The sequence below is a fragment of the Kogia breviceps genome, chromosome 4 (genome assembly GCF_026419965.1).
Source record: "Kogia breviceps isolate mKogBre1 chromosome 4, mKogBre1 haplotype 1, whole genome shotgun sequence".
Classification (NCBI taxonomy): Eukaryota; Metazoa; Chordata; class Mammalia; order Artiodactyla; family Physeteridae; genus Kogia; species Kogia breviceps.
The window spans coordinates 56,047,973-56,069,959 of record NC_081313.1 but is presented as its reverse complement, the minus strand read 5'-3'; the positions used below and the strand labels follow the sequence as shown (position 1 = coordinate 56,069,959).

General features: G+C 43.7%; 1 protein-coding gene across 2 annotated transcripts in view; it reads right to left on the bottom strand.

The window, feature by feature from the left end:
* MAP1B (microtubule associated protein 1B) overlaps positions 1-21,987 on the bottom strand; it is a 234,430-nt gene that overhangs the window by 96,483 nt on the left and 115,960 nt on the right. The window contains exons 7-14 of one of the 2 annotated variants that reach the window (XM_067031113.1): positions 17,764-17,805; positions 15,112-15,141; positions 14,729-15,028; positions 10,298-10,381; positions 5,055-5,163; positions 1,545-1,562; positions 1,381-1,451; positions 638-1,194 (exon numbers count right to left, since the gene is read on the bottom strand). In XM_067031113.1, the coding sequence (XP_066887214.1) occupies positions 638-821 (184 nt within the window). In that variant the 5' untranslated portion in view covers positions 822-1,194; positions 1,381-1,451; positions 1,545-1,562; ... (3 more) ...; positions 15,112-15,141; positions 17,764-17,805. The other variant, XM_059061754.2, reaches the window with a different exon arrangement.

The window sequence follows — 21,987 nt, the reverse complement described above, 5'->3', positions numbered from 1 at the left end:
GAAGGAGGCGCAGGCGGTTCTCCATCTCCGCGTCCCGGGGGGTTGGGGGGAGCGGGCGTGGCCCTAGGACTAGCCTAGTCATTCCAAGGAAAGAAAAGATGGGGAGGTTTTAAGCCAGCAAAGGCATTTCTCGGGGGCTGAGGTGTCTGTGGTTAGAATGATTCCCACGCGAGCCCTGGCACATGGTACTTCAGCCTGGGGTCTGCCGGCGAGGGGCAATCCCAGCATGTTGCGGGGGTGAGAGATGGGCTGAAAGGAGTGGTCGCATCAGCCCCCCCCCCACCTTTGGTTTCCTGCGGTTGCGGCTTTATTGTGGCCTCTGCCCCTTTGACACCTGCATCTCATTTAGCGGGAAAGGCGGTAGCCAGCTGGGATCTGCCGACCCAGTCTGGTAACGGATCCGTCAAGATTAGGAGAGGCTCTCCCACTGCGTCTCAAATCTGATAATTCGAATTATTCTCCGAAATGAGCCCAGAAAAAAAAAAAAAAAAAAAGAGTCTGGACCGAGTGCGGGAAGTAGCGGGGAAAGACATGGGCGCGGGGCGTGCCGGAGGAGAAAGGTGGCCGTCGCGCCCTGGGTGGGGTCGCGTTTGCGCGTCTCCCCAAACGCATCCCCTCGGGGCGCAGGGCCTCTTACCAAGTTCGATGTTGCCGATGGCGCGTCGCAGGTGCTCCTCGGTCACAATCTCGCCGACGACCACCAGCAGGTAGAACTTGCTGTCGAGGAAGCGATGCGACAGGCTGGGCGAGGTGGTCGCCGCCGGGCTGGCGATGCTGCCGGACGGCTCAGGCTCGGTGGCTTCCACCACCACGGTCGCCATCCTGCCGGCTTGCTATGCCTCGGCGAAGTGCCGCGCTCCGGCCGCTCCTCTCCTCTGCGGCAGGAGAAAGGATTATCTCCGAAGGTGCAGTCTCCGCTCCGCCCCCTGCGTCTCCCCTCCTCCTGGCGCTGCGCGCCGCCTCCCCCTCCGCCCTCTCCTAGAGCGCGCGGCGGAGAGGAGTGGGGAGTGAGCTAGGGCGGAGAGGCGGTGCCTCTTTTATATGGAGACTAGGCAGGGAACCGGGGAGGAGGAGGAAGAGGAGGAGGAAAGGACCACCCGGCACATCCTCACGGGGTGGCTGCCTCCGCTCTTCCAGCCGTTGGCCCAGGGCTGATGTCATCTGCAGCAAATCATCTCGCCCGCGGCCCGGAAGCTGGAGGGACGAGATGTGCGGACAATGGTCAGGGCAGGGCCGCGAGTCAAGGGGCAGGAGGACTCTAAGGGGGAAAAACACTCCCAACCTACATCCCACACCACACCCAACGCCCGCTGCAAACCCTCACCCCGCTGGTGCAGGAGAATGGGATGGGTTTCCGTTTTCAGAGTCGGGATATTTTACCTTGTCCGAGGTGGACAAGTCAGGTCTCTGCCCTGTGTCCTGTCTGCGTTGAAGCCAGGTTCTCAGGAGCTCTGTTAGCACAGCGGACGTGGGGCTGAGGGTACCCCGCCCGGGAAGATGGAACCTGTCTCTTCTTTGATGTGAATTCAGGAAGACATACTTACCAGTATTCACCACCTTCACTGTAAAGAATACATCAAAAATGCAAAACCTAAGCTTACCATTGTTCAGGCTTTGGACCTTACTCTGCAGGAGCCACTGATGAAAAAGTACTGGCTTTGTGGTGCTCGTGGGAAATGAGAAGAATGCAGATGTATTATTCCAGATAAAGGTTTTTCTTAATAATATACTGAACAGATATCAGGCATAACAAAGAATAAAGAGAAGATACTGTCTCTACCCAGCAGGATTATAGTGACTATAATATACTTTTCAGTTCCTTGGGGAATGGGGAACACACGAGAAAAATTATTTCATGTGACAATGATGTCTTTTAAAATACATGTAGCATTGGGAATTTTTATTGTCTTTGTCTAGGTTTAAAATAACTCATAAAAATGTTGTTTAAAGGCAGCCCATCTACTACCATTTCTCACAAACATACTGAATATACTGAATATAGCTTCTGTCCCAGGAAGGGGGTGGTGGTGGTGAAGAAGGAACAAAACGTGTAAACACAGTACTATCATAAAAGACTGGGGGATAAGAGGCTTAGGAAAGAGGAATAGATGGAAACTAGAGTAGTCAATATAGTTTTAATACTAGAATGCATACTTTCTTTAAAAAAATCACCTGGATATAATAAGACTTCCAAAATAGTCCATGGTCTTAGCTGTTAACCACCCTGACTTATTGGTAATGTACTCTTTGCTCTTAGCTCCTTCCTGAAACCCTGACATGGTCCTGGCCCCATCCTAAATGCCGGTCTGATCAATGGGGACTAAAGATACCATCTGGCCCACAGCACTTGAGGTCTGTGACAATCTTACTGGTGAGCTGCATTCACCAGTGAGCAGTGACAAAGAGTTTCCACGTGAGATGGTAACAGATCACATTTTGGTCAAGAGAAGGCATTCAACTGCTGTTAGAGAGATGAGGCCAGCACCAAAGCCCATAATGGGGGGAGCAGATATGGTGAGAAGCACTGTTTTCCAGTTTAAGGCTTTGGAATTAGTGTCAGCTAGTGATTGTCTTCCATTTCTCTGAACCACCATTACTTCTATTTATGTAATAGTTTTCATTAGCTCTATTTCTTTGACTTAAATTTATTTTAAATGAAATTCTTTATTGCTGTATAGATGGAAACACTAATATTACTATAATTAGGAGGTATCCTTAAGAATAAACATAATGAAAATAAGTAAATGATAAAATTCCTGCTATACACTGTTGTTTTTTGCTGAAGACTCTGACCCTGAGGTGTACCCTAAGTTAAAAACAGAGATAGCAAATGTTAGAGAGGTATTGAAGACATACTAGCACCAGAGTCGTTCTCCGTTGTCATAACAGAAGGCTGCATGAAAATAACAACAGAAGAGCCTTCTTACTGTATGAGTTCACGCAATTAAATGCCATGACCATGAACCACCTAAGTCATTACCCACACTTTGAGAAAGAGACAAAATGGAAGAACACAGACTAGAGATGCTGACTGCCACGGTAAACCTTTGTAACTTTGGGAAAGTGACTTATTCTTATCTTCAGTCTCTTCATCTATATACTGGGCAGAATATATTTACAACTGTGTGAGTAACTACGTAAGAGAAGAGTAAATGATATAAATGTAAATGCCTAATACAGTGATTGGAATAGAGTAAGCACTCAAGACATGATTGATGAATAGACCTGTTTTGACCAAGTTTCTCAGATAATGAAGTAAAAGCACCCTTACAAAATGTGTAGGTGACATCAAGCTGGGCACAACTAGCAACACCTCTGAAACAAGAATTGAATATTAAGTGACACTACAAACTAGAAAAGTAGTTGCTCCCATGCCCATCTCAGGAAAAAAAGATACAGTCCTAAGGAAGAAGGGGAAAACTAACATATAAGAGTACCTGTGTTACCTGCTGCCACTTGACATTACCTGGGTGTCCCAAAGGCCCCTCAGGCTCAACGAGCTCCTAACCCAAATTATCTTTGCCCTCCAAACCTGATCCTCTCTCACTTTTCCTATTTCGGTGAACGGTATCACCACCTATCCTGCGATCAAGCAGAAACCTCACAGGCATGTTGGACGCCTTCCTGACTCCTAGCCCCATGTACAATTTAGCATGGGGTCTGGTCAATTTTATCCCGTAAGTATCTTTTCAATCCTTCTACTCCTTTCCACTGTCCCCATCCTGGTCCAAGCTACCGCCATCATGAGAGGTAGTAGTGTACAGGTTAGAAATTGGGTTCTGGAGTCAGACTGCCTGCTTTCCAGTCCCAGCACCATAGCTTATTAGCTGTGTGACCTTGGACAAGATGCTTAACCACTCTATGCCTTGATTTCCTCATTTGCGTGGTAGAGATGAGTGCCCACCTCACAGACAGGGGGACAGTTTCAATATGTAAATTGCTTAAAATAGTGCCGTATATGTAAGAAGCACTCAGTAAGGGTTAGTTGTTTCTGCTGTTGTTAAACATTTTACTATGGAAAATTTCAAACGTATATAAAAGGGAGAGAATAGTATAAGAAACCTCCATGTACCCATTATCCCCACTCAAATGATTTTTACAGTTTGCTTCTTAAAATCAAGATCCAAATGAGATCCATATATTTCGATTGATTGATATGTTTTAAGTCTCTTAATCTATGTGTTTCTACCCTTTTGTTTTTCCTTCGAAACTTCTTGTTGAATAGTAGGAACATTTGTTCTGCAGAATTTCACAGTCTGAGTTTTGCTGATTGCATCTCTGTTGTGTTATTTAACATGTTCGTCCATCTCCTGAATTATCTGTATATTGATAGTTAAATCTAAAGGCTTGATCACATTCAGGTTTGATTTTTTTTTGCAATTATACTTCTTGGGTGATACTGTGTTCTTCCATCAGGAAGCACATAAAGACTGGCTGACCTTGTCCTGAGGTCTTGGCAGCCATTGATGATCATTACCTAGATCCTTTATTTCATTAAAGGTCGGAATATAATAATATTCTAATTTTATTATTCTTTCTTCATTTGACAGCTGGGAGACTTCTGTTCGGAGAAATATCACCCTGTCACTTGGTTAGCCTGAGGTACACTTACGCAGGAAGGGAAAGATAAACACATGATTCTCTTTATTTACTAATTTTGAAAAAAAATGAATTCCATAACATCCCTCCAAAGGTGATTAATAATTTTTTGTATCATTAAGAATATAACTTAAGTCATTATTCATATTGATATTTTAACTTTTCAATCTTTGGGCAATGATATGCTAAGATATTCCCAGCTCACCTTGAATATACCTGGCCTCAGAACATGGAATTAGCCATTTCTCTAAGGAACCCTAGTTCCTTAAGAGGGAAACTGTATTTAGTTTAGAGACCATAGTCTGAATACTAGGAGTGACTTGTTGCTACTATCTGAGTCATTGTTTGTAGATATTTTCAGTGGACAGAAATAGAAAGTGAATTTTTTTTCAAGATAATAAGAGTTCATACTGCAATTGCCAATTCAGAATCAGGACTACAGAGATTTTGCTTACCCTTCAATTTTACAACTGTATTTCCTTTGTCTTATGCCAAGAATTCCAGTTCTCAAAGTCACCGAGGATGAAAGAATTAGAAGAGCAGATAATTTCTCATTTTCTTTATCTGAAAATATATACAAATTATACTCACAGAAGTCTCAGGTCAAAATACTTTTGCCAACAATGATTACTAAAAGCAGTTTAAAATTTTTGCAATTACTTTTGTTCTTAGAATGTGTCACACTAGAGAACCAAAATAAGCAGTTGCCAAAAACACCAAAATGGTCATTTTCTTTTTGTTTTATTTTACAATTTGTATACAACCCTCTTAGAATAACAGAATAGCAATAAAAATGCTACTGATACCAACAGGATTACTGAAAGCAATTTAGGAATTTTTTTTTTGCAATTTTCTTTGTTATTAGATATAGCCCACAGGGATGCAGTTTTAAAATCACTTGAGTTAATTCCTTTTTATATATTATGACACTAACTCAATACATAAATAGGTTCCTTTGTTACATTTTGTTCTCAGTTTTTATGAATGGATTTAAAATTTTTTCTCTTATTATAAGTGAGATGGACCATCTTTTCATACATTTAAGGGTGATCTGCATTTCATCTTCTGTGAGCTGTCTGCTTATATCTTTGCCCATTTTTTTATTGGATGGTGTTTTTCTTATCGATCCGTGTCTATTTTTTATACATTAGGGAACTTTGCTTTTTTTCTGTAATATGATTTACAAATATTTTTTCTCATTTTGGCTTTTTTTTTTTTTGACTCTATGTATTGTAGATTTTTCCATGGGAAATATTTTTTGTGTAGTTAAATTTAACTATTTTTTCATTTATGGTTTATGAGTCCTATGTTATATTTAGAAAGGCCTTTGCCATTCTGAGGTTATGTAAGAAAAATTCACCCAGGGGTTTTCTAGTACTTTTAAGACTTTATTCTTAATGATTTGGATTTATCCAGATGAAGACTGGGAGACATGAATCCACTCATTTTGCCTCAGCTCCACAGCACTTTGCTGAGAGCAGATTTTGCAATGACTTGGTAACCTATGTTTCTCCCCAGCCGATTTTGAATGTGTAAGAGCAGAAGCTTTGATTTCATGTTTTTATTCCCTCACCTGCCCTGCCCTTTCATCCACTTCAACTCCAGCCCCAAGCTTCACCTAGTGTCTGGCAATTAAGCAGTTCTTACTTCTTCATTTCTTGATGGCTAGAGGTAAGATTCTGCCTGTGCTGAGGTAAGACCTGCCCAGGAAGTGGCTGAAAAGGGACTGGGAAGTTCTCGGCCAGCCTTCTCATTAAGCTCAGGCCCTTACCAAGTACAAGTGCCCAGTGAGTCATACCAACACATGTAGGGGATGGCATCCTGAGGGAAAGAGAATTATAGTGGAAATAGCCAAGGCTGCTTGGAGACGGAGCTCCTCAGCTCGCACTGCAGACAAACTGCCGGGGCTACAGCAAACAGCAAAGCAATAACAAGCCAGCTTGGTGGGAAGCTGCAGATGTAAATGCAAACTCCCTTCCCCGAGCCACAGGCAGGCAAACTGGCCCATGCCCCAGGGACAGCTGTAGTCTAAACAGCAAGATCCAACCAGCTTACAGTCAGGGAAGCCATCCCTCACTGGCAGAGATGCTCTGGGGTTGGGGTGAGGGGTGCTGTCTGGGGACTCTGCGGGGGAAACCTCCGGATGGCCCCAGGCCCAGGGAGAAGTGGCTCTCGTGTCCTCTGCTGAGCACTGGCAGCCACAGCTGAGCACCTGTAACCCGCCGCAGCGTTCTAGGCCCCAGGAGGGCACAGAGAGCTGGCTCCTGGCTCAGGGGAGTCAGGAGAGTAACACATGCACACACACGTGCGGTGGAAGGCAGCAGAAAGGAATGCCCTGAGAGAGGGGGCCCGGCTTGCTCCAAGGAACGCGGGGAAAGACGTAGGTGGCATCCGGATGGGAGGACCAGGAAAACTCAGAAGGAAGAAATGGCAGGAGGCCTCCAGCAGCCTGTGAGTGTGCTTAGCCTCCGGAGAGGGGAGGACCTGAGGCCACTTTGCGAGGCTATTAGGAAGAAAGCAGGGGGGCGGGGCAGTAGGCAGAATAATGCCCCCCACACAACATCCATGTTTTAATCCCTGGAATGGGTGAATATGTTGTTACTTTACCTGGCAAAAAAGACTTTGCAGATGTAATTAAGCTCAGGATTTTGAGATGGGGAGATTATCCTGAATTATTTGGGTGGGCCCAATATAATCACAAAGGTCTTTCTTTATAAGAGGGAGACAGGAGTGTCTGAGTTAGAGAAGGAGATGTGATGATGGAAGAGAGATGTGATGAGGTGAGAAAGACAGAGACAGAGACATTGAGATCTGAAGGTACTCCGCGGGTTTTGAAGATGGGGGAAGAAGGCCACGAGCCAAGGAACGTGGGTGGCCTCTAGAAGCTGGAAAAGTCACGCAAATGGATTCCCCCCCTGAATTTCCAGAAGGAACGAACCTCTGCTTGACACCTTGATTTTAGGGCTTCGGACCCCTAAAGCTGTAAAATAATTCATCTGTGTTGTTTTAAGCCACTAAACTTGTGGTAATTTGTTAACACAGGCAACACTTTGGGAACCTAATTCTTTGTGTCATGCCTTCTGGGAAGCTCCCACGTAGCCTGGCATTCTGAATGGCTGTGTCCCAGTCCCATTGTGGGCTGGGTCATGGGGAGAATGGGTCTGGGAACGAAGGATTGGGACTGTTTGTGAAGCTGCCTGATGCAGCATCTCTCATCTTTAACGCTTCTCATAGAGCACATTCAGGGTACATGGCATTCACCCTCTAAACAGGCTGGAGCTGGGCAAGAACATCTGAAAACCACTCGGATTTAAAACAGCGATACAATCAAAGTTGCCCTTTAGAAAACTGTGGGCCATCTATCTCGGATCCCATAGTCAGCAAGTATCCGATTTCCCATTAGATGGTATTCAAGTTTTGCCATTTCTGAAAAGAGTTTGGTTCTGTTTAGAATTCCATAGTTGCTTATGGATTAGTTACTTCAGAGATGGATTCCTTCTGTGTGTACGTGTGGGAAGTTTTTAAAAGTGATAGGAAAAAAAGGGAAATCATATACAGACAAGCAGAATAAAGAAAGTTTTCCAAGATGTGGTATCAGTGCGCAAAGGGAGAGTCCTTTGTTACGTCACTCATACATTTATTCAGTCAGCATGTCTTTAATAACCATCTACCATGTACCAGATACTACTGTAGTTCCTCCAGATGCAATGATGGGCAAAACAAGCTTGGTCCCTACCCTCATAGAGCTTACTTTCCAGAAGGGAAGAAGTAACAGATACAGAAAACCAGGGAAAGGGGAGAAATGGCATCTTAAACATTCTTTAGATGATAATAAAGGAAGGTTCACTGGACAAAATGCCTCTGAAGGAACTGTGAAGTGGCACCGAGTTGGTGTGGAATGAGATGGCATCTTGAATGCCCTTGAACCATCGTTTCTCCATCCACACCAGGGAGTGAGAAGCTAGTGGACACGACACAAGAAATAGCCAACTGGCAGTAAGGAGTGTGGAGAATCTGCCAGAACTAAAGGGGCGTGGGATGATGACCAGACTCAGAACAGCCCCCGTGGAGCTGGGCATTTGTGCTGCCTTCAGAGCGTGTAGCAGGCTTCAGAAACATTGTCTCTCTCAATTCCCATGCTTCCATTTTCCAGGATACAAAACCGGCACAGGAAGGTCATTATGACGATCACAAGCAGGTATTATTATAACCTGGAGGCAACGTGACTATATTGTCGTTTCTCAGCCTTTAAAACCATATGCCCTCCTGTGGCAAATATAAAAATCGACTGCCTTTTAAGTATTTGAAAACTTCAAAATGTATTAGTCATCAGGATTACAAACAAAACAAAACAAATGGTAATTGTAAAAGAAGGTTCTGATTTGATCTGGAAAAGCATTTTACCTTAATCATGACATCAGCATGAAGTAGGGGCACACAGCAGGGAAGCATGCAAGAGGGGGCTACTTAGGTCATGTGAACACGAAGGCCACTGTGCTAGTCTTTGAGCCACACGTGCTGTCCCCTGAGACTTTCATCCATCACCCCCCTCACTGTCACCAATGAGATGACCCCAGTAAGTGATTACTGACAGCGAGGAAGTTAGACCATTATTTGTCAGCCTGACCTTTCATCCTAAAAAATAATTATTAAATATTCAATCATCATATTTGATGGAAAAATGCCACATTACCTGAATATAAATGATCTCTGAAAACTTCACTAACGTTATGTTCAAGCGTGGCATAGAGGTTTATCGAGTGAGTTTATAGTCAGGTTGCCTGGCTTCCAAGCCCAGTCCCACCTTTTATTAGCTGTGTGTATTAGACAAGCTACCTCACCTCATTGTGTCTCGATTTCCTCATTTGAAAACTGTGCATAACTATCATTTCTATATCATAGAATTCAGTCATCCATTCATTTACTCATTCAGCGTTTACTACATACACACTGGGTGTCAGACACAGTGCTAGTTGCTGGGGATACAGTATGTTAACTGCCTAATGTCCTTTTAAATCTTTTAGGAGATATAGGTGGTGTCCACAGTTCCAGAGTTGATCTTATTTTTAAACTACTTAGTTTTACTGGCTTGACATATTTTTGCTGTTTTGGTTTGTTTTTGATAATACCTTAAAGTACAATAGACTATAAAATATGTCACATTATAATCCACCCATGGTTGTATTATTTTGTCCTTTCAGAGTCTCAGGAACCACAAAAGATATAGACAAGCAAAACAACATGCAACATATAATGCAGAAGATATACTGATAAAGCAACATGCATGCAGACTTACAAACAGAAGCTGACTAAATAATCTCTGGAGTGCCCTATAAATGTTTATGAATAAATAGAGCCCTTCAGATGGTTTGTGAAGTCTAGCAATAGAGCCTTGGCCGCTGCATTTTCCTCACAGTGAATCCTAATTCTATAATACGTAACAGCAGCCTGCCATCCAAAGATTACAGTCATGTGATTGCGGGTGGCTTTCTGTTCCAAGATACCCGTTAAACAGAGCCCAACCTCTGAGCCAGAAATATTTGTTTCTGCTTCTTCTGAACTCCTACCAAAAAGAGAAAAAATCACTCTCAGAAGCTCTGTTGCAGCTCATGAATACCCATGGGATAGACCAGGGGCGTTGAGTATGAACATGCCTCTTAGAGTTGCTGGTTACCTGGTCTTCAGGACACATGCCTACCTTGGCCTCTGCCAACATCTCACTCCTGGTGGAGTTTTCCAGGGCATTTGATTGAAAGGTTTTCTGTAGTGTGATGTGAAGACTCTATTAAAGAGAATGGAAATGAGAAAACAGGAAACCATGACCATATGGCAAACATGACAAAGAAGCCACCAAGATGTGCAGAAGTTGACATTACAAATCTATGACACTCTTAGAGGAAATCACTGTTGGATATAACCTGAATTTATGAGATAACTATCACTGATCGGGGTGAAAATAGTATTTATAAAGAATATAAGTCTTTAAACTTTAACATGTAATATTTCAAATTCAAATCAAACTTTAAATATCTCATTAGAATTCTTTTAAACATGAAAAAATCTTTTAAAGAGAGTCTGAATTTTGGCTTAAGTTTAGAGATATTATGGAATGTAGACTACAATTTCTAATTCAATATTTGTGCCAATTTATTAAGGTGGTTCTTTTAAACTTTCCATAAATATTTACAGCATGCCAGAGACTATTTCCACTTTCCCCCCTTTATTAGTATTATGTAGACTTGAGAGAGAGTCCATTTTTAACCCTTCACTGCACATATATGCTCGTTTTATTGAAATGATCATATAAGCAGAACAATCTAGGTTATCATGAACCAGTCTCTAGCTCTGCCAAGTAACTTTTATTTTCATAAATGAGCCATACTCTCACTTTCCTCTGGACCTTTGTATCAGCTCCTCCTTCTATCCTAAACATTTTACCCCTCTTACTATGCTAGCTTCTCATCCATCAAGTCCTAGCATAGAGATAACTTCCTCCAGGGAGCCTTCTCTGACTCTCCAAGACTGGGCTGGATCCCCTAGTCTCCCATGTTACCTTGTGCTTCTTCCTATCAAAGTCCATATAGAAATAGGTTAGAATTAGTGACTTATAGGTCTGTGTCTTCTTTCTAGACCAGTGGTTCTTAAAGTTCTTGGACTCAGGATATTTGGTACTCTTAAAAATTATTAAGGACCCTGACGAGCTTCTGTAAATGTGGGTATCATTATTGATATTTATTGTATTAGAAATTAAAATTGGGAAATTCTTAAAATATTTTTATCAATTCATTTAAAAATAATGGTAATAAACTTATTACATGTTAACATCTAAGGACATGTTTTTATGAAAATTATATTTTTCAAAACAAAAATTTCAGAGAGAAGATGGCATTGTTATACATTTTTAAATGGCATTGTTATACATTTGTACATGGACTCTGCTATCTGCCTTTGCATTCAATATGTTGCAATAAATTCTTTTGGATTGAAGTATATGAGGAGAATCCAGTTTCACACAGATAGCTGGAAAAGGGAAAGATACTTTTATAACCTTTTCAGGTAATTGTGGATATTCTTCTTTGATACTATGCTAAAACTCAACAAGTGGCAGATTCTTAAAGTTTACGTTCGATGTGTAATGTGAAAGCAAATCAATGAACTTTTTATATTTTGTTACATTAAAATTCATTTGGTCTATTCTTCACTTTGAGTGAAATTTTTTATCCATGAGTGATTTTGTAACATACATTTTGGCAATCTGGAAAAGACTGGTTCACTGAATTATACACATCATTCTAATTTGATGATTTCATTATATAATATTTTAAAATTGTTAGTATCATTCTCATCAAACATATCTTTCATTATTGGGAAGCTGCAAGCTCTGGTTTTCCAAAACTCAAAGTGTCATCTGAAAGCTCAAATTATATTATTGGCAACCAATAATACACGTTGTTTTCTTGAAGTGATAGGCTCACTTTTCTCACTTTTGACAAAACTTCTGCCAAATACCCAAGTTTGAACACAGTTTATATGTCAATCACCCTTTCAAGTGAAAACTGTGTTCCATTAAAAAAGTAGCTAGGGCTTCCCTGGTAGCGCAGTGGTTGAGAGTCTGCCTGCCGCTGCAGGGAACACGGGTTCGTGCCCCGGTCCAGGAAGATCCCACATGCCGCAGAGAGGCTGGGCCCGTGAGCCATGGCCGCTGAGCCTGAGCTCCACAATGGGAGAGGCCACAACAGTGAGAGGCCCGCGTACCGCAAAAAAAAAAAGTAGCTAGTTCAGCTAGTAATTCAAGCAATCACACAAGTGTTTTTCCTCTAGACAACTATCATACTTCAACATGCAGCAAAAGTGATTCATGCATAACTCCCATTTCATTACATAGAATATTAAACAGATATATATTTCAGGTTGAAATTTAATAAAATTAATCATTTTTCCTGCTATGTCAAGGACATTCTGCAGTGAAAGTGGCAGGAGTGTTTTGTTTGTTTGCTTGTTTTTGTTTTTTTCTGTGCATGGGGGGTGAATGATACAATGATTACTAGTATGTGTGGTGCCACTGGCTTGATTCATGCTAAGGAACCAGCAGTTTTACTCACCATTACTTTTGCACTATAAGTGAAAATGCCAAAACAGTGGGAAAAAAGCAAATGCTATCTTAGTATGTATTATTAATAAAAGTAGCTTTGACCTTGAACATAGCCTGGAAGGATCTTATGGACCCCTAGGGGGTTCCCTGACCATACTTTGAAAGCTCTGACTTAGAATGTGAGTTGTTTTCTTTTTTTATAAATTTATTTTTATTTATTGATTTATTTTTGGCTGCGTTGGGTCTTCGTTGCTGCGTGCGGGCTTTCTCTAGTTGCAGCGAGAGGGGGCTACTCTTCCTTGCGGTGCGCTGGCTTCTCATTGCAGTGGCTTCTCTTGTTGCGGAGCGCAGGCTCTAGGCGCGCAGGCTTCAGTAGTTTTGGCTCATGGGCTCAGTAGTTGTGGCTCGTGGGCTCTAGAGTGCAGGCTCAGTAGTTGTGGCACACGGACTTAGTTGCTCTGCGGCATGTGGGATCTTCCCAGACAAGGGCTCAAACCCGTGTCCCCTGCATTGGCAGGCAGATTCTTAACCACCAAGGAAGTCCCAGAATGTGAGTTTCTTGAGAGCAGGAACTGCTGTCTCAGTATCTGTGTGTCCCCAAGACCTGCCTAGCACAGTACTTGGCACATAAATAAATATATTCAGTAAAGATTTGCTGAATGAATGAATAACTCAGAATAGCTTAATTTTCTGTTTGGCTAAACATTTATCTCCATTTGTACACGGAATGTTCTGAACCTAACTTATCTTTCTTTGATGACTCAGGTTTTATCATTATGAACATTAGCTGAAACACAGTGACAGCTCTTGGGATTTTGTCCCTGTAATAAATTGTCAAATATCTACTGCATATAGGCAATTTCACTGGCTGGTTCTTGGTTTGTTTACCTCCTTCATTGCTGATGAGCTTTCAGCTATCACTTACTGATGATGATGATGTTATAACCTTGAAGAAATATCTCTAACTCCCTCTTTTTTATGTAGTGTTTAATCTGTAAGTTTAGAATGGTGAATCAACTAGGCCAAAACAGATTCTGAGCTGCCACTTGAATCAAGTGCATGAGCTTTAGTGCATAGATTTTCCAAAATGTATTTGGTTAACCAGAGGCCTCTTTTACTTATTTATTTATTTATTTTAATTTTTTTGTGGTCCTGAGCCAACTCCTGTCTCCCTGAGATTTCAGGATAGCTGGGTTTTATATAGATAAAGTTTTGCTATATATGTGATTGAAAAAAAATCCAAAATACACCAACTTATAATTCAAGGTAAATAAAACCATATGTCTGTTGTTACTGAGATGAAGGTAGATCTTATTTTGAGAACTCTTCAAATTGCCATAATTTTTAAAAATTCAAATTATTGGAATAGGGGAAAAGGAGCTACAATGGGAGTACCAGAAGATCTGCTTAAACAGAATGTGAACTTCACTGCTTGCTTCATCTTTAAAAATTTCATTTCAAACTTGTAAACTCAGCTTGTACTGTATTGCTTTATATTTAGTCATATTGTTTTGTAAGGTGGTTACAACTTAACAGCACTTTAAACTCATTTTAAAATACCACTTTTAAAAGTGACATCAATGCTTTGTGCTAATTCTGTTTTAAAAACTATTTTCAAAGAGGAGGTTGTTATATGAAATGTATCAGCCCTCAAAAATGTGCTCACAGAATACTGACTGTGACTTCTAAATGTATGGATAGGGCTTCCCTGGTGGCGCAGTGGTTGAGGGTCCGCCTGCCGATACAGGGGACACGCGTTCGTGCCCCGGTCCGGGAAGATCCCGCATGCCCCGGAGCGGCTGGGCCCGTGAGCCATGGCCGCTGAGCCTGCGCGTCCGGAGTCTGTGCTCCGCAACGGGAGAGGCCACAGCAGTGAGAGGCCCGCGTACCACAATAAATAAATAAATAAATGTATGGATAGCAAACTGCAACAAACATTTTTTTAGATAAAATAATTTAACAACATGTTCATGGTCAGTGATTACATCACTTCTCACATCTACCTTAGTTAGTCTAGAAACAGAGAAAGCAACTTACCTGTCACACACCTTCCTTTGCAGTGGTAACTCCAGGATATTATGCAAGAAAAGGGAATTGTCCAGGTTTCAGATTTGAATGAGGAGAAAAGTTGTGAGTTAAGGCTGTACTTAGCTAGTCTAACAAAGAATAAAAGGCAGCTGGGCTCTAGCCTTTGCTTTTCCCAAGGGAGGGATTCCCCATCACTGGTGAGGGCTCACCGATTTCCGTTTTTCTTGAGCTTTGAGGTCTCTGGGAGGGTGAAGAGAGTTGTGAAGGTCCAGCTCTTTGCCTTGAGATCTGTAGTGAACTTGGGCCAACCTAGGGATGGAGGAGCTGGTAGAGTGAGATGTGCAGCATCAGTCTATTTGGCAGTCCACGGGGTAAGGCTTCTAGACACATACTGGTAGATTCCATTCTTCTCCAGACATTTGCTATTGTAGGAACATGGCATTAAAAATAAAAATCTTGGGCTTCCCTCGTGGCGCAGTGGTTGAGAGTCCACCTGCCGATGCAGGGGACACGGGTTCGTGCCCCGGTCCGGGAAGATCCCACATGCTGCCGAGCGGCTGGGACCGTGAGCCATGGCTGCTGAGTCTGCGCGTCCGGAGCCTGTGCTCCACAACGGGAGAGGCCACAACAGTGAGGGGCCCGTGTACCGCCAAAAAGAAAGAAAAATCTTGGTTGCCACCATACTTCCAAAGGTCTGGAGATGTAGCATGTCTTATTTTTAGGCAGCCAATTGCAAACAATTAGCCGGATCAGGAACTCACCCAGGTTCTCCTCTCCTTCCAAGGCTACACCTGTGAGATGAGGATTTGTCTAAAGACAATCAGTGAACCTCAGGTACGATATGCATCAAGTTCCCAGTGCTCTTAAAGTCAGAGCAAATACTTAAAATCAGCTGAAAGTTGGGTTCTCAAAGGTTTTCATGCCCACTTTCAAGCCTCGAATAGTAGGATTTACCAGGTCATCAAACTGTTAAATTCCTTTTGGGGGAGGATGTGTCTGTTGTATCAGAAGAGTCCCCTAAATGTGGGACCGAAAGCTCAAACATGGCCTTCCGTTCCTAGACAAAAATACTCTTCATGGTGGAAACCCAGTGTATAGCGGACCTGGGTCTGGGCTTCTCTCCTTTTTTTTTTTTTTTTTTTTTTTGCGGTACGCGGGCCTCTCACTGCTGTGGCCCCTCCGGTTGCGGAGCACAGGCTCCGGACGCGCAGGCTCAGCGGCCATGGCTCACGGGCCCAGCCGCTCCACGACATGTGGGATCTTCCCGGACCGGGGCACGAACCCGTGTCCCCTGCATCGGCAGGCGGACTCTCAACCACTGCGCCACCAGGGATGGGCTTCTCTCTTTTGAGAAAATGATACACTACTCTAAACTGCTGGCCTCTCTGCCAGACAACCCCTCTGCTTCAATGCAGTTCCACTGGGCATAGGAAAACACAGCCAGCCGTTCACTAAAAATCAAACAGCACAAGAGTGAAAACACATGGCAAACACTGGAAGAGCCAGGATGTGTCTAACATGGATAGATCCCTTCTAGACTCACCTTGACCTAAAAGCCAATCAGGTTTCCAAGGGGTGGGGGACTATTAGCTGGTGTGAAATGCTCAAACCTTGACTTTAATGTAATTTAACATAGCACTTGTTAACAGTTGAGCTTCAATATTCCAAGCAAACTCAACAAAAAGATTTGTTTTACCATGAAAGGGTAATAAAGAGAGTATTTCCTAGACCGGGATCAAGTTCTAGGCGCCCCATCCTGCCTGGTCCCCTGTGAACCAGAAGCAGATGCAAAAGTCTCAGCGTACAAATATGAGGTGTCCTGGGTTCTGAGACCCAAATCAAGAAAGCACAAGAGTTTCTACAGGTTCTATACCAAAAGCTCAATTTTTAATAGTAATTGCATCTTAATTTTTACTGAACTCTTACAATGTGCATGGCACTTATGCCAAGTTTATGGGGACTACCTCATTTGAATCTTCAGATAGCCCCATAAAATGGGTGCCACTCATGAACTGAACAAATATTTCTTGGGTGCCCTTATGGAGTTGTTATGTGCAACAGTGAACAGGGTGATAAAGTGCCTGCTCAAGTAGTGCTTACTTTCCAGTGGAGAGGGACAGACTATGAACAAATGGATTCCTCCAACCAGTAAACATTACTGATGACCTACTATGTGCCAAGTGTCCTGCTAGGCACTCAGGATACAGCAGTGACCCAAACAAACAAAAATGTCTGCCTTCACAGAGCTATATTCTAGTGGAGAAAAGACAGACGGTAAACTAAAGGAGGCAGTAAATTAAATAGTATGCTATAAGTGCCAAGAAGAAAAATAAAGCAGGGAAGGGAAACAGGGGAGACATAGGGTATAATTTTACATAAGGAGTAAGGTGAGTTCTTACTGAGTGAGTGCAAAATCAGTGTGTAAACAAGTAAACAAGATCATTTCAAAGAGTAGCAAATTTTGTGAAGGCCGTAGATCAGAATAAAAAAACGAACTGGAGTTTGGGGGAGAAGCTACTTGAGATCGTCTGGCCAAGGAAGGTATGAGTGTATGGCGAAGGGTGATATTTGAGTGAAGCCTGCAGTGTGAAAAGGAACCAGCCGTGGGAAGAACGGTGGGGAGAGCCTTCCGGAAGGTCTGAGATGGGACTGAGTTCAGGGTGTGTGAGAAACAGAAGAAGACAGCATAGTGTGTGAGTGATGAACACAGGGGCAGAGGCAGCATGGAGTGCATGCTCTCATTAGCCCATCTTCCAGATGAAGAAAACAAGGCTCAGAGAGGTGCCGTCAAGGTCAACAACAGTGTTGGGATTCCGCTGGCTCTGAGGCTCATGTTTATAACCGTCCACATGTGCTCACCCCATCCTGGCAGCACACAGCTAGTAAACAGTTACAGGCTACAGAATAGGTGTGTAAGCAAACATTACCCGCCAGTCCAGTTGCCCCATGGGGACGTTAGAGCAGAGATACACCCAGGTTTGTGTTTTCCATACAGGCTCACCCAGGGGAGGACTGGGGGGTGGCTTGGGTGTCCAGTCTCTCACCTTGAACAGGGTCCTTCATTGTCAGTGTGGCCTTCTCAGCACCTGGAACCCCAAGTGGGAAGAAAGACCACTGTGAATCTGGTTGTCTCCAATCCTAGGCCAGGAGCCCTCCAGTTCTTCGTTCAATGACTCGGGCACATGGTATTGACAGCAGGTACAAGCAGGACGCCGGGCAGCCGCCATACCCTATCTGGCCTCTGCAAGTGGGGTTGCCCTGGGGACGTATCGATACGTATGTGCTAAGGAGAATGAGTCAAAGGAAGCTGGAGGAACCACCTTTTGTGTCCCTGTCTCCCTCTGGGCCCCTCTCTGCATTCTGAGAGCTTTCCGAGGAACAGGTTTTCCTATAGACACAGAGTAAACGAAGATCTTTTTTCTCAGAATGGGGGTTTCAGTTCCCTGCTGTTGCCCATCTCCTTCTGCCTTGCCTCCCTCTCCTCACCGTGAAACACTCTGTGACTCCAAGCTCGTGCTTCGGGGGCCATCTGGCTACCACCGGCAATTCGGAGCCTTGACTAGAAGAGAGAATTTTCTGCCCTTTTACTTAAACTCCAGCTCCTCTGGTGACATTAGTTATCTGCAGGGTCCCCACTCTCCCTGAATCAGGCGATGGGGTGGCAGAAGTGCCAGTCCATAGAAAGGCTGTCAGGTGCAGCTGCCCCAGGAAGGCTGGCTGCCTGCCTGCCTCCGTCCCGGCTGACGTATTTCTCTTGGGCACTGGTCATGCCACCCCTTTCACCTTCTTCAGCCTTTGTATCCAGGAGGAGTCCCTGACGTGTTTTTTTTTTTTTTTTTTTTTTTTTTTTTTTTTTGCGGTATGCGGGCCTCTCACTGCTGCGGCCTCTCCCGCTGCGGAGCACAGGCTCCGGACGCGCAGGCTCAGCGGCCATGGCTCACGGGCCCAGCCGCTGCACGGCATGTGGGATCTTCCTGGACCGGGGCACGAACCCGTGTCCCCTGCATTGGCAGGCGGACTCCCAACCACTGCGCCACCAGGGAAGCCCCCTGATGTTCTTTTGTACCTCTTTCTTCCCAACCTTGAGCCCTTTCTGAAATGACCTCTTTTCTCAACAGTTGCCTGTGAGTCTGTGATTCTGAAGTGAGCCCGTGTCACCCTCCCCTCTGAATCTCCCTTGGGCCCCAATGCCCTGGGAATTAAGCCAACTGGCTTAATCAAACATGGCTGCATTGTCAATTCCTGATCACCCCTTTTCTGAGGGATTCTGCCTCTGCCCATGTTTTTATCCTTATTTCTTTTGGCTTCTGATAAAATTTACCCTGACCCTACGCTTACCCAGCTCTAGCTCCACCTTGACTGAGAGAAATGATTCACTTTATTTTACATTGTCTTTCAAATACACTGACAACCTAATCACAGAAAAGTTCACATTGGTAGAGTGAACAGCAGGGTAAATGTTGCTAAAAGTGTCTCTTTTATGCTGGTGGAGAACGTAGTCTTTGAAAGGGAGCAGGTCAGAGGTTACAGAGGCTCTGAGTTCATTCTGGTTCTTGTACCCAACAGCAGAAATGGCCCTGGGCAAGTTGCTTAACCTCTCTGTGCCTTAATTTTCTTATCTCTAAAATGGGGTGATGACAGTACTTATTTCAAGTGAGCATTGAATGACATTAAAAAACAACCAAGTGCTTGGCACAGTATCAAGCACATATTAGGTACTCAATAGGTGTCAGCTGTAGTTACAGGAGGTGCTGAGAGCATCTCTTCTCTTATCACCTCAGCACCGTCTGCAAGCCTTGGGCAGTAGGGCTTATTTCTCTTCACCTCTTTTTCACTGGACTGGGTACAGTGCCTGATGTGACTGAGTCCCCACTACAGCTTGATGATGGAGTCATCATGGAAGTATGAGTGTAGATTTAGAGTTTCTCCATCACTTAGCCCAAACTTGGAATTTATTTCTAGACTGTGTATCCCAGCCAGCTGCAGAAGAAGTAAGCAAAGTATACATTTCCAGGTTTCTGTGTTGGTCACAGACCCTGACCTGTTTGATAAATTTCAAGCCACCTTAGGTTGTTTATGGGTTCTATGTTTGGATCCTTCATTAAACCCAGCACACGTGGTCATTGCTGATTTTCTCCCTGAAATAACCCTTACTTAACTGAGCTCCATTTTTCTATATCCCCATTTCTGACCTTCAGTGCTTGTTTTTACTTTCTTCACATGCTACTAAATAGTACATGAATTCAGTCCAAAGGATTTGCTATTTTTCAGGAACAGTTTGTACCCCAAAGGAAAGCAAAAAGTATCTTTTGCCTCAAGGGTTTATCTGCATTTTAAATAGAACTCGATTTTTTTTAGAACATGTTTTTGGCTTGAGTCTATTTATTCCCTTACCTATTGTTAATTTTTCTATGCTCCTGAAAATAACCTAAAAAGCCATTTAAAAGCCTGTCTGCCTGGCGAGTATATAAGCTTCAGGAGGCTGGGGCATCTGGGAACATTACCTGGCTGATTCTATTTGTATCCATGGAGCTTGGTGTATAGTGTGGCCCATAGGAAGCTCTCAAGTGTTTGTTGAATGAATGTGAGGCAATTTTAAAGACTGCTTCTCCTATTAAAAAGAATCCTATACTTGAATATTTTGCATTATTCAATCTTCTGACAATCCTGTGAACCGAGAGTCAATAGGAAGCTTTTTTAGAAGAAGTGGCTGCCCGAAGGTCCAGGATGGCCAGAGATAGTCAATGTTTCTGCTGGGGACTTCATGCTTGTCGCAATTGTTGAATTCAAGATGCATGTTCACTGGGGAAATTATTCGGTGCAGAAGTGTTAGAAGCTATAGATATAGAGACGCTAATCAAGTCCAGAGAAATTAAAAATCTAACACCAAATAAGTAAAGGCCCCACTGGAAAGCCGATAGGTCATTAGGATAAATTTATAAGATACAAGAAAAGATGATTACATCTGAGCTAATAATACATTTGACATTTTTTAGAAATAGTCTGTGTACATGGCAAAGGAGTTCACCAGTTTTATTAGCCTCATTATTCAGTGTGTTGAGTTTACAAAAATCTGGAAAGTTGATAACAGTAATTAAGTGGGGAAACAAGACGAACTGGAGCATCTAGGTGAGCTGCAAGGCCTTGGGCCAAGGGCTTTTAACCACATGGCAGAGATACTTGTTAGCAGAAAGAAGGAAGGAAGGAAGGAAGGAAAGGAGGGAGGGAGGGAGGGAGGAAATGAGGGGAAAAATTTGATGTGCTTTCAGTAAATCTCTTTTCAACTATCTTATCTCCAACCTACGGCCTTAATGACTGGATTAGCTTTTCTTACATTGAAAGACATCCCGGACTGGCCATTTCCTTGGGCTCAATAATCAGCCTGGTGGGCTGCAGTGTGGCTGTAGCCTCCATCCTGCTCTGGCCACGAATTTTCTGCCTCACTCTCTACGGGACCCCTAGTCTCCCTCCATCAGAAAGCAAAGCAGACCTGAGCGGTGGGGATGTGGAAGAGCCCACCCTGGGATCTGGTTCTGGACCTTCCCATTGTGTTTGCTAAAGTGTATTCTACTGAGCGCTCATCCCAAAAGATTCTCCAGACAAAGAAGGACTTCAGAGAGCTTATGACCTTGTGCTGGGAAACAGACTGGTGCAGAGCATCATAAAAGGACCTCAGAGGAGACACAAAGTGGGGCTTCAGAGATGGAAAGAGACACAACCCACTGGGAGGCTAAGAAAAGACTTCACAGATGAGGCAGACTTCAGAAGAGCTTTGAAAGGGGCAGAGATTTCAAAAGATTGAGAAGGGGGGCTTCCTTGATGGCACAGTAGTTAAGAATCCACCTGCCACTGCAGGGGACACGGGTTCGAGCCTGCTCTGGGAAGATCCCACATGCCGCAGAGCAAGTAAGCCCGTGGACCGCAATTACTGAGCCTGCGCTCTAGAGCTCACAAGGCACAACTACTGAGCCCGCACGCCACAACTACTGAAGCCCCTGTGCCTAGAGCCCGGGCTCTGCGACAAGAGAAGTCATGACAATGAGAAGCCGGCGCACCACCGCAGAGAGTAGCCCCCGCTCGCCGCAACTAGAGAAAGCCCGTGTGCAACAACGAAGACCCAACTCAGCCAAAAATAAGAACAAATTAATTAATTTTAAAAAAAGATTGAGAAGGGAGGATATTGATGGCAAGGGGGCATTTGGAAGCAAGAGGCCGCATGTGGCTGAATATAGAGGTCACACAGGGGATGGGAAAAGAGAACCCTTGAC